The 11,993-nt window shown below is 39.3% G+C and overlaps 1 protein-coding gene across 1 annotated transcript; it reads right to left on the reverse strand.

Moving 5' to 3' along the window:
• Positions 1-7,672: 7,672 nt before the first annotated feature.
• Positions 7,673-10,834, reverse strand: LOC131327923 (uncharacterized). Its single transcript, XM_058361043.1, has 3 exons — positions 10,217-10,834; positions 7,897-8,227; positions 7,673-7,707 (listed from the first exon to the last, which is right to left on the reverse strand). Exons 1-3 carry the CDS (start codon positions 10,736-10,738, stop codon positions 7,673-7,675), a joined length of 888 nt encoding a protein of 295 aa, XP_058217026.1. The 5' UTR covers positions 10,739-10,834.
• Between the last annotated feature and the right edge of the window lie 1,159 nt (positions 10,835-11,993).

The following is an 11,993-nucleotide window of genomic DNA, read 5'->3' on the forward strand; positions in this document are numbered from 1 at the left end:
AAAAGCGTACATATGCAACATATAATACCATTAGTACTACAACCATAGCCGAGAAAAATACTACCAAACTACCACAGAAGCTCTTCTTACAAGCAAACCATTCTCCTCCTTTTTGTCGCAGGAAAGACAAAGACCCAAAATTTGTAGAAGAGCCATGTTAGAACTCAATCCTCATCCAACGGATCATCATCCTCTCCATCTTCTTCCACCAGAGAGGTATAGTCCATGTTATTCCCATTATATCTACCATCTCAATCAATTCTAGGGCTGGATGATTGTTCCCATTATCCACTTTTTCCTCAGAAAGAGATTGTTGGAGAGAATCCACATTCAAGCATCCTGGGTATTTGCAATTTGCTCTCAGAAACGTGTTGATAATCATTTGTTCTTCAATGATTCTCGTCTGACTAATATTTCCATTATTTTCCACTTCTACCACCTGGTTGATTACATCCATAATGTCCGTGGATATAAGAACTAGGGGTGAGCATGGTCCGAAATTGGAATGGGACTTTGTTTTCCTTCTAATCCTGAACATCTAATGGTGTAGGATTATCTCGGTTTGAGCGAGTTATGACAGCTGGTTGCTGGTAACTATATATGGATCACCAGGACCATGCATGGTATCGAATTCACATGCTTGAATTAATGGACCAAACAGAAACGGGAAAGGGTCTGAGTCGTTTGACCAAGCATGAAAATTACTATAATTTGGAAGTTGGAATTTGCAATTTTTTTTTTTTTTTTTGCGCCAGCCAACATATATATAGAGCTTGAAAGGTTAGTTCATGCAATTGCTCCAAAATCTTTCCGTGTATGTTGAAGCAAAGCCAAATGGAGCTGTTGCGCTTGAATAGGTTGAGCAAATATGCACAACAAAAAGTCTACCAACACTACTTTATAACACAAATCTAGACGCAATTCTCGGAACCATTCGATGCATGTGGGTACCATTCAGACACAAACAAATATATCTCTCATTATAGGCATACATTTTTTTTTGGGGCAAATTTTACAAATGGTCCCTCAAGTTTGCACGAGTTCTCATTTTCGTCCATCTAATATTAATTGTATCAATTTTAACCCTATAGTTTTCATTCCGTCTCAATTTCGTCCCTCTCCCTAGCGTCGTCAATGAAACAAACGGAATTGAAGGGCAAATTGTCATTTTCTTTCATAGAGGGACTAAATTGAGATTTTATGTTAACCAGAGGGACTAAATACATAAGTAATCTATTTGACAACCGAATTATTTTTTATTGGATAATCAAACTATATTGAAAAATTTTAAATTTATTTTTCATTACACATTACAAAAAATATTAGAAAATGCACAAATCAACTCCTTAGCTAATGTCTTTGTATCATGTTCTTATAATCTCCTTATTTTTTTCACCCGATAAAAAAAATGTTCAAAATCTGTGTTTATTTGTTATATGAGTGATCTTATAAGTAAGTCCCAAAATAAATACACTTATACCCATGTTTTAATGTATTTGATCTCTTAATATTCAATACAATTTTATTGCTAAATTAAACACAATTATAAAATTTCTAAATACTATTGAACAACTTTTTCTTTTTAATCATGAGACAAAAAATAATAATGAGATTGAAAATTCATTTGAAAAAAAAAATACAATACCAAGACATTTAACATAAGGATTGTTTTTCGAATTTTCTCATATTTTTTATGATATATATAATAAAAACTTTAAAAAATTACAACATATTTTGATTATTCAATATAAAATGAGATGAGAAATCTATTACATATGATGTGTTTTGAATTTATTTGCAAAAACAAAAGTAAGAAATAAAATTGTTGAAATAGTCCCTCTAGTTTGCATGAAATCTCAATTTAGTCCCTACATGAGGAGAAATGACAATTTTGTCCTCTAATTCCGTTTGTTTCATTAACACCATAAGCGAGAGGGATGAAATTGAGACATAATGCAAATTATAGGGCTAAAATTAACATAATTGATACTAGAGGGACGAAAATGATAATTTATACAAACTAGAGGGACCATTTATAAAATTTACCTTTTTTTTAAATGGCAACTATATTATTAGAACAACTCGATTTTAATGAATAAATCGAGGGGGATAGAGGTAGGAGAACTTTCAACAAAAAGTTGAGAAGAAAACAAAAGCACCATACTGGTCCTATTATAGCCATACATTGATCAGAAACATTCCCTTAGAGATATTCCGCACAACATTCGTATTATTACCACATCCAAATTGATATAACACACAAATATAAAAATAAAATAAAAATAGTAATACAACACATATCTAATCACACACTCACTCTCAACCTCGCACACATAAACAATGGGGGAGGAATGGAAACCCCCAAAGGAATGCATTAATACTACATCCAATTTTTGAGCCACTTGATTTATTAACTCCATCTCTTCGCACGTTCCTTAACAGCTACAATAGCCTTTTTTACTGAAATCGTGAGCAAATTCAAACAAGGATATGACAAAAGCAACGAAGCCAACGCAGAAAGCTATGAACGTCCACGGAGAATCAAAATACGTGCCTTTCAAGAGTGCCATATTCTTGGGCCAAAAACGCTTGCTATACTTGGTGGCTTTGACGCACGTGTCAGCGAAGTAGTGTTCTAAAACTCTCTCCTTGCATAGCTTGTTGAACAGATGGGTGGCGTCCTTGCTGGCACCCAGGTAATTGCGCATGACTTTGGCCTTCTCGAGCACCTCCACATCTTCGTCGAAGTTCACAAGCATGTCCATGACGAACGCGTAGGAAGTAACGTTCTGCAAAACGCCGGGGCAGCAATGTTCGAAGGCAATGAGGTTCCTGAGGTAACACTCCGTGTCATCGTATATCGCTAGCGGTGGGATTACGAAACGAGCCCTACGACACCAACTAAATAGGCCTTTGGGTTGAGTGAACTCAAACTTGAACAGATTGTTTCCTGATGCATCGGGAACAAACTTGACTCCGGCATAGATGAGTTGTGATGCCGAAGGCATGAGTACGTGTTTCTGTTTTGTTCGATCAAGTACGTGTTTCTGTTCTGTTCGATCAAGAGGACGGTAACCACCATGTAGGGTATTTTTAGGTAAGTACCAATCATGTAGGTTATGGAGGATGTGATAGTAGTTAGTGTTGGGAATGCCTTGTTTATGCCTTGTATTCTTTAGTCCCACATTGGTTAACTATGTTGCTCCTATTTATGTAGCCTATTATAAATAGGGCTTTTGGGGAACTTCTATGGTATCCTTTTGGGGCTGTCATATTGGTGGCCTTTCTAGACGAGTTACGGATCATAGCCGGCTCTTTGTATCTCTTCTTCACGTTGGTTAGTGAATCCTCTCTCTCCTTGCCCGTGGACGTACCCAATTTGGGGAACCACGTATATCTTGTGTCTTTGTGATTTCTTGTTTAGTTTTCAATTTCTCGTTCTTAGCTTGCATTCATAGCGTTCGTTACAACAAACTGGTATCAGAGCCTTAGGTTGCAAAAACTAGGGTTTCGTTTCCGATTGTGGCTATGGCGGCTAAATTCGAGATTGCGAAGTTTGATGGGCAGAGCAGCAGTTTCAGTCTTTGGAGAGTAAAGATGAAGGCTCTGTTAACCCAACAAGGATTGCACAAGGCTTTGTTAGGCAAGACTAGTTCTGGAATCAAAGAGGAAGATTGGGATGATATGGATGCCAAAGCTCTAAGTTCTATTCAGTTGAGTCTGGCAGATGACGTTCTTCGCGAGGTGGAAGAAGAAACTTCAGCAGCAGGAATTTGGCTGAAGTTGGAAGGCATATATATGACAAAGTCGCTCACCAACAGGTTATATCTCAAACAACGTCTTTATACATTTCGTATGCGAGAAGGTATACCTGTTAAAGATCATTTAGACGAGTTCAACCGTATTATTATGGATTTGAAAAATATTGATAGTAAAATTGAGGATGAAGACCAAGCCCTAATTTTGCTATGTTCTTTACCACTTTCGTATGAGCACTTTGTTACAACCCTATTGTATGGTAAAGACACGATATCCATGGAGGATGTTAAGGCCAGCCTATATTCGAAAGAATTGAGGAAAAAAGTGTCAGGTGAGGGTGATGCACATGCGGAGGGTTTGTTTGTTAGGGGAAGAACAACAGGAAGGGAGGAGTCGAGTAATAGGGGAAGATCCAGGTCATCAGGTAAAAAGAAGGGAAAGTGTAATTATTGCAAGAAACCCGGGCACTGGAAAAGTGACTGTTTAAAACTCAAGGAGAAGGAAAAAGAAGACCAGAAAGGGGGTAAAGTAATTGCTGGAATTGCTGAAAGTTCAGATGAGTCAGATAATGTGTTATCAGTTACAGAGGGCGATTCTCGCTCTAATACCGAGTGGGTTCTAGATTCTGGATGTTTATACCATATGTGTCCGCATAGAGAGTGGTTTTCTACTTATAAGGCGGTCAATGGTGGTACAGTTTTGATGGGCAACAACATGGCCTGTAAGACTGTTGGTTCAGGAACGATTCAGCTTAGGATGCATGATGGTATTGTTAGGACTTTATCTGAGGTTCGACATGTTCCGGATTTGAAGAAAAATCTTATATCCCTGGGTGCTCTTGATTCTCATGGTTGCAAATTCCTCGGTGAAGGTGGAGTTTTGAAAGTCTCAAGGGGTGCATTAGTACTGATGAAGGGTCAGAAGCGTGGTAACCTCTATACACTCCAGGGCAGTACAGTTATAGGTGCTGCAGCAATGGTTGCTTCATCCAAGGTTTCAGATTCAGAGTTGACTCGTTTGTGGCATATGCGCCTTGGGCATATGAGCGAGAGGGGGATGACAGTTTTGAGCAAACAGGGTTTGCTATGTGGCCAGAAAATTGAGAAGCTGGATTTCTGTGAGCATTGTGTTTACGGCAAGCAGTGCAGGGTAAAGTTCAGTACAGCTGTTCATCGCACCAAAGGCACGGTGGATTATTTTCACTCGGATCTTTGGGGTCCCGCAGAGGTAACTTCTAAAGGTGGTTTTCGATATTTTATGAGTATTATAGATGATTTCTCTCGTAAAGTTTGGGTGTATATGTTGAAACATAAGAGTGACGCCTTTAATACATTCAAACAGTTTAAAACTTTGATTGAGAATCAGACTGGTAAGAAAATAAAACGTTTGAGAACTGACAATGGTATGGAGTTTTGTCTTGGTGAGTTTGATAGGTTCTGCAGTGATGAGGGCATTGTGAGGCATCACACAGTGAGAAAAACCCCTCAGCAGAATGGTGTGGCTGAACGAATGAACAGAACTCTTTTGGAGAAGGCACGTTGTATGTTGTCCAATTCCGGATTGGGCAAAGAATTTTGGGCTGAAGCCGTTTCCACAACATGCTATTTGGTGAACAGGTCTCCGTCGACTGCTATTGAGTGTAAGACTCCGTTTGAGGTATGGTCAGGTCATCCGGCTGATTATTCTGTGTTGCGTGTTTTTGGGTGTCCAGCTTACGCTCATGTGAATGAAGGTAAACTGGAGCCACGGGCCAAGAAGTGTATTTTCTTGGGTTATGCAGCAGGTGTCAAAGGGTACAGGTTATGGTGCTCTGATGATTTGAAGTTTTTGATCAGTAGGGATGTGACTTTTGATGAAAATTATCTGATTAAGGGGTCTAAGCAGGTTGATGATACAGTTCAAGAACATAGTGTTCCAAAGCAGGTGGAGTTTTTGGGTGAATCTTCCGACTCAGGGAAGAAGCACATTGAGAAGCAAATTGAAGAGGAGTTCAAGAGTTCAGACATAGAGGTTGATGCATTAGTTGAGCAACCACGCACTATTGCTAAAGATAGGCCAAGGAGGGAGATTCGGCCTCCTGAAAGGTATTCGGCTTATTCTGAGATGGTGGCCTATGCTTTATCAGTTGCTGAAACAGTTGAGTATGAGGAGCCTTCAAGCTATACGGAAGCTATTTTGAGCGCTGAGTCTGCACAGTGGTTTGTTGCTATGAATGAGGAGATTGAGTCTCTTCAGAAGAATCAGACATGGGAGTTAGTAGAACCGCTGAAAGGGAAGAGGATTGTTGGATGCAAGTGGATCTTCAAGCGCAAACCAGGTATTCCAGGGGTAGAAGACGCTCGGTTTAAAGCTCGGCTAGTGGCGAAAGGATACAGCCAGAAGGAGGGTGTTGATTACAATGAGGTATTTTCACCAGTTGTAAAACATAGTTCCATTCGCACTTTACTTGCTATTGTTACATGTTATGATCTTGAGTTAGAGCAACTTGATGTCAAAACTGCGTTTTTGCACGGCGAGCTTGAAGAACAGATTTATATGCGTCAGCCTGAGGGATTTGTTGTTTCTGGTAAGGAGGATCACGTTTGTTTACTTCGTAAGTCTTTGTATGGCCTCAAACAATCCCCTAGGCAGTGGTATAAGCGGTTTGATACTTTTATGATAAGCCAGTCATATTCTAGGAGTGAGTATGACAGTTGTGTGTATTTTCGAAAACTTTCAGATGGTTCATTTGTTTATCTACTGTTGTATGTTGATGATATGCTTATTGCTGCCAAGAGTGTATCAGAAATCAACAGGTTGAAACAACAGTTAGGTGGTGAATTTGAGATGAAAGATTTGGGTGCAGCAAAACGTATTTTGGGTATGGAGATTTGCAGAGATCGAGTAGCTGGCAAACTATTTTTGAATCAGAAGTCTTATGTTCTTAAAGTGCTTGAGCGCTTTGCCATGCAGAACTCGAAGCCAGTCAGTACCCCTTTGGCAGCACACTTTCGACTTTCAGCTGAGTTGTCACCACAGTCGGAGGATGAGGAGAAGTATATGTCTCAGGTTCCATATTCGTGCGCAGTTGGGAGCCTTATGTACGCCATGGTATGTACTCGTCCTGATATTTCACATGCAGTTAGTGTCGTTAGTCGTTATATGGGGCGTCCAGGAAAGGCACATTGGGAGGCTGTGAAATGGATACTACGGTATTTGTGCGGAACTGCAGGTGTTGGTCTATTGTTTGGGATTGTCAATTCTGGTGATCATGCTGTTGGTTATGTTGATTCGGATTTTGCCGGTGACCACGATAAGAGGAGGTCTCTGACAGGTTATGTCTTTACTCTGTCCGGAAGTGCCATTAGTTGGAAAGCTACTTTACAGGCTACAGTTGCGCTGTCTACAACAGAAGTGGAGTATATGGCCATTGCTGAAGCTGTGAAGGAGGCATTGTGGATGAGAGGTTTGCTTTGTGAGCTTGGTCTTACACAGGGTGTGAGTTCAGTATTTTGTGATTCGCAGAGTGCTATACATTTGACTAAAAATCTGATGTATCATGAGAGGACCAAGCATATCGATGTCAGGTATCACTTCGTTCGGGATATCATCTCACAGAAGCAAGTTGAGGTGAAGAAAGTGGGTACGGCAGATAACCCAGCAGATATGTTGACTAAACCGGTTCCGGTTGCCAAGTTCAAGCATTGCTTGGGCTTGCTTGGTATTTGCAGTTGATCGCCCCTCGGGGGCATTTGGCGAGTGAGAGGTTAGAAAGGGATAGCTATATTTGGTGATTTGGTTCGGTGGAATTCAAGTCAAGGTGGAGAATTGTTGGGAATGCCTTGTTTATGCCTTGTATTCTTTAGTCCCACATTGGTTAACTATGTTGCTCCTATTTATGTAGCCTATTATAAATAGGGCTTTTGGGGAACTTCTATGGTATCCTTTTGGGGCTGTCATATTGGTGGCCTTTCTAGACGAGTTACGGATCATAGCCGGCTCTTTGTATCTCTTCTTCACGTTGGTTAGTGAATCCTCTCTCTCCTCGCCCGTGGACGTACCCAATTTGGGGAACCACGTATATCTTGTGTCTTTGTGATTTCTTGTTTAGTTTTCAATTTCTCGTTCTTAGCTTGCATTCATAGCGTTCGTTACAACAGTTAGCAGTACGGTGATCAACATTACCAAATTGAACTTCTTCTTCTGCTGCAGCTGTTGTACAACCAAAAATCCCAAGGACACAGTCACTGGGCATGAGTACTTTCTTCTTGTTGGAATGATGTACTGGCCTTATCCTTTTGCGGTAGCACCACCGCACATAATCGGTGAGCAACCAGTTCTTGTCGAGGCGATCCCGGATCCGACCCACCGCGAGCTGGAACAACTTTTCAAGCACAAAATAAGGAATCTGGTTCTCGAGAAGTACCAAGTCGTTTTCTACGTCAAAAAGGGTCGGTCTATTATCAAAAATAGGATCTGCTTTCCATACCTGCTTTTTGAAATGTAAAATCATTAGACAATTTTGTATAACCTGGTTTATCTAGCTAAGTAGCCTAACACGACGAATCTGGAGACAAAATTATTTTTAAATCTTCACATTCCGCGAGGAAAAACCTTTTTTTGTGGGTTTTTAAAAAACTAGCGAGGAAAATACATGTCGCCGCATATTGTATCCTTTCGATGATGAAACATTTAATTTTGTTGCTTATAAAGTATTGTGGCTGGCCAAAATTTACAAGTCAACTGGTCAAAATATTGAACCCAATCACTATGAAAAGTCAATAAGTCACACAATCATTCCGCCTGTATTTTAAAGACCAAATACAGGAGTGAAAAATTATTCAATACTCTTATAGTATATAAACAATATACTTTCTTTTCTCGCATAACGTGTGCGGTCCAAACGATGGACACATGTGGTATCCACATATTATGTGAGAGACTGAAATATACTCTTTATGTACTTTGGGAGTATTGAATAATTACTCATACAAGAGAAGCATTTCAAAAAGAAGAAAAGAAAGAAATTAAGATAACTAATGCTATGTTTGAAAAAAAATTTGAAAAATAATAGGAGATAATAAGTAGAGAGAGATAGAGAAAAAAATGTTAAAAATAGAGAGAATCTAAGAGAAATTTTTAAAATTTTTTTTTTTTGAATTGTAAAGAGAACAAGGCATAACTTTCATTAAATGGGATGGACATAAACTCTTTTTGCCGACAAAACAGCCGAGTACAGAAGCCGTATTACAAAAGAAATTAAAGAAACAAATGTTACAGAAGAAACACGCGATAGACCGACGGCGAGTAATTGATGACACAACCGTTCCAGTCATTCAGGCCCGCTGTGTGTAAGTCAGTGGCGAACCTTGATTCTCCCAAGGTTCACTTCCCTATTATCAGGCCCGCTGTGTGGAAGTCAGTGGAGGACTGTTCATTTTTTTCAATTCTAGAAGCAATTCCAATACTTAACAGAGAGCACACACCAATATCTCATCCTTTCTTCTTCGTCCTCACTCTCTCTCTCTTCGCCACCTCCCTCTCTCTCTCCTCCACCTCCCCACCCATCCCAGACCGCTTCACCAAATCAATCCCCCAATGGGCCCAATCCTTCCGCCAAAACTCATCGCCCCAAGAATACATTGAGTTCACCCCCCACTGCCGTCCGATCGCCTGATCCCCTCGAGCTCCCTCCGACCTCTGTCTCTTACTCCCCGCTCGTCAAAATCGCCGGAACTTGAGGGGATACTTCGTTCTCCGGCCAGTTGACGGAGTTGAGACCTAGTATTAGGCCGGAAAACATTTTGCCGGTGGAAGTGGCGAAGAGATAGATCTGGATCTCTCTCTCTTTAAAAAAAAAAAATTGTATTTTTTCCCCCTTTTTGGCTAAAAATCTGGAAGTAAACAAAAAAAAAAAACGAATCGAATTCGGATCTGATTTGAGTACTTTCGGATTCTGTCGAATTTAGATCTAATTCAGTCTATTGATAGGCCTGATCATGTATACATATATATAGAAAACAAATCACGAGGAATCTTAGGTTAGCATAAAAGCATCAACATTAGACTCTTTAATGGGAAATGTGTGCTTTGTGATAAAAAGTCAAATATATCAACTCAATTGTGTATGTTAAAAAAAAATAATAACAATTGTGTATGTTATGGGTGTGTTATTAAGGAATTTTGTTAAACAATGACAAAATGTTACAAATAATAAAAACAATGCAGCACGACGACATCAAAAACAAGTCAATGACCCAAACTATGTTGCCACCAAAAGCATGAACAAATCATATGTCATCCACACCCGAAAGGAATGTTTTTTTTAATATTCATATATAAAGCATGCACTAGTATGAAGAATATTTTAACTGAGCTACTTAAAAAGGATGCTAAAAAGAAGCAATTGAGGGGGGAAAAAAAAACAAGATTAAGTTTTGTCAACTGATAAAAGAGCTGATGCTTCAAGCTTCCTTACCTTTGAGTTGCCATTGTCTCCTCCATCAATAGGCTTGTTTTCATTATCTTCGGCCCGGAGTAGTCGTGCTCTGTAGAGAAATTCGAGGATGAAACAACCATCGACCAACAACATTTCCTCATCCAGCGTAACGTCAGCAAGGTAGCAATTATTTGCATCGACTATCAACTTCTTCATCTCCGCTAAACATTCGTGTAACAGTACCGCGTTCCTCTTCTCCGCTAATTCCAGGCTCTCCATTCCTGTGGTCAGTCGACAAAGTAGGTTATTCGCGTAGCTCATCTTGACGTGTTGCATGGGTGTTTGGAGGTGTTCATCATTTCTGTGAAGAGGGCCAATAGTGATAAGGCGAGGGGTGTAGGCTCTTTCATTCACCTTACGAAGATCATGGGGCACCCTATAAATGCAAGTTGAAGAGAACAATTTGGTTTTCTTGGCACCTTCAACGAGTTTCGCACCGATGGTGGATGTAAGGTGCTGAAGAACGTCCTCATAGTCGTTCTCCCCTTGGCTCATTTCCATTTGATCAATGAAATCCAAAAGCAGTTGTGTGTTATACTTGGTGGTAGACTTTCGGGTGAAAATGTTTTTGGGTTTTCCTATTTGGGTTTAAACTAAAGACAGACCCACCCCCCAAACCCCCCCCACCCCCCCCCCCCCCCCCCCCCCCCCCCCCCCCACCCCCCTCTCTCTCTCTCTCTCTCTCTCTCTCTCTCTCTCTCTCTCTCTCTCTCTCTCTCTCTCAGTTTATAAATTGGAAAATATTACTTGCAATAATTCATGAGAGCCACTTTGTTCACACTCGCCTTGGATGCATGAGGGTTACTTTACTTACATTCGGTGAGCCATGTTATAGATCTTCAAAATCTATTATTTCGTGTAAATTGCATTTGTTAGGAAATTATATAAAATTGCTTTTTCGCCATTTAGAAAAAAAGGTAATTATACAAAAAAAAAAAAAAAAAAAACCTCAATTAGATAATAGTAAGTACTTGATCAAAATTTTTAATTCTTGGGTGTAGAAATGGATAGTGAGAAATTGGAGGGTTTTTTTTTTATCAAGTATTACTGATATTCGATTGAAATTCTTAGCAACTAAATAAATGAGTGACTTTGATTATTCCAATGGAACTCGCAACATATCTTATCAAATGTGCATAAGATTCCCCTCATTAAAGATGAGGGTGAACAAAATTGCTCGTAATTCATGTATCTTTTGGTTTCAATACATTTTTTTTCAAGTTTTCTGAAATTTCCATCTAGACCGCTCGTGATGTTTGGTATGATTTCTAACGATTCCTAATGCTAGAGAAATAGACCACTCGTTAAGTTTGGAATGATTTCTACCAATTCCTAAAGAGAAAGAGAGAAAAGAAGAGAGTGTAAAACATTTCTTCATCATTAGATTCCTAATTTGGGGAGAGAAGGAAAATTTTGACCTCCTCTTTAGAACTTTTTTTTTTTGTTTGCACTTTTTCTCTTTCTTTTCTTACCCTATTTTCTCCATTTTTTCCATTTCCTCCCCATCCACCGAAGGACAAACCCTTCAAATAAAAGATGGAAAGTCGAAAAATAACTTAGTTATTTGGAATGATTTATCATTATTCATAAACAAACAAACCGCTCGGCAAGTTTGGAATAATTTCTAACTATTCCTAATTAAAGAGAGTGAACATTTCTTTATCGATTCCTAATTTGGAGAGCAAGGAAAAATATGTCCTCTTCAACACTTTTTTTTTTCTTTTGCAATTTTTTTGTCTTGCTTTTCTTACCCTTA

The sequence above is a fragment of the Rhododendron vialii genome, chromosome 5a, assembly GCF_030253575.1.
Source record: "Rhododendron vialii isolate Sample 1 chromosome 5a, ASM3025357v1".
Classification (NCBI taxonomy): Eukaryota; Viridiplantae; Streptophyta; class Magnoliopsida; order Ericales; family Ericaceae; genus Rhododendron; species Rhododendron vialii.

Excerpts from the sequence above, each read along its gene's own strand:
- LOC131327923 (XM_058361043.1), bottom strand. The coding sequence starts at position 10,738 with ATGGAAATGAGCCAAGGGGAGAACGACTATGAGGACGTTCTTCAGCAC. Across the intron at positions 8,228-10,216 it reads GAGACAATGGCAACTCAAAG|GTATGGAAAGCAGATCCTAT; the intron begins GTAAGGAAGCTT and ends TTCAAAAAGCAG. Across the intron at positions 7,708-7,896 it reads TGATCACCGTACTGCTAACT|GCCACCAATATGACAGCCCC; the intron begins GTTGTAACGAAC and ends TCGTCTAGAAAG.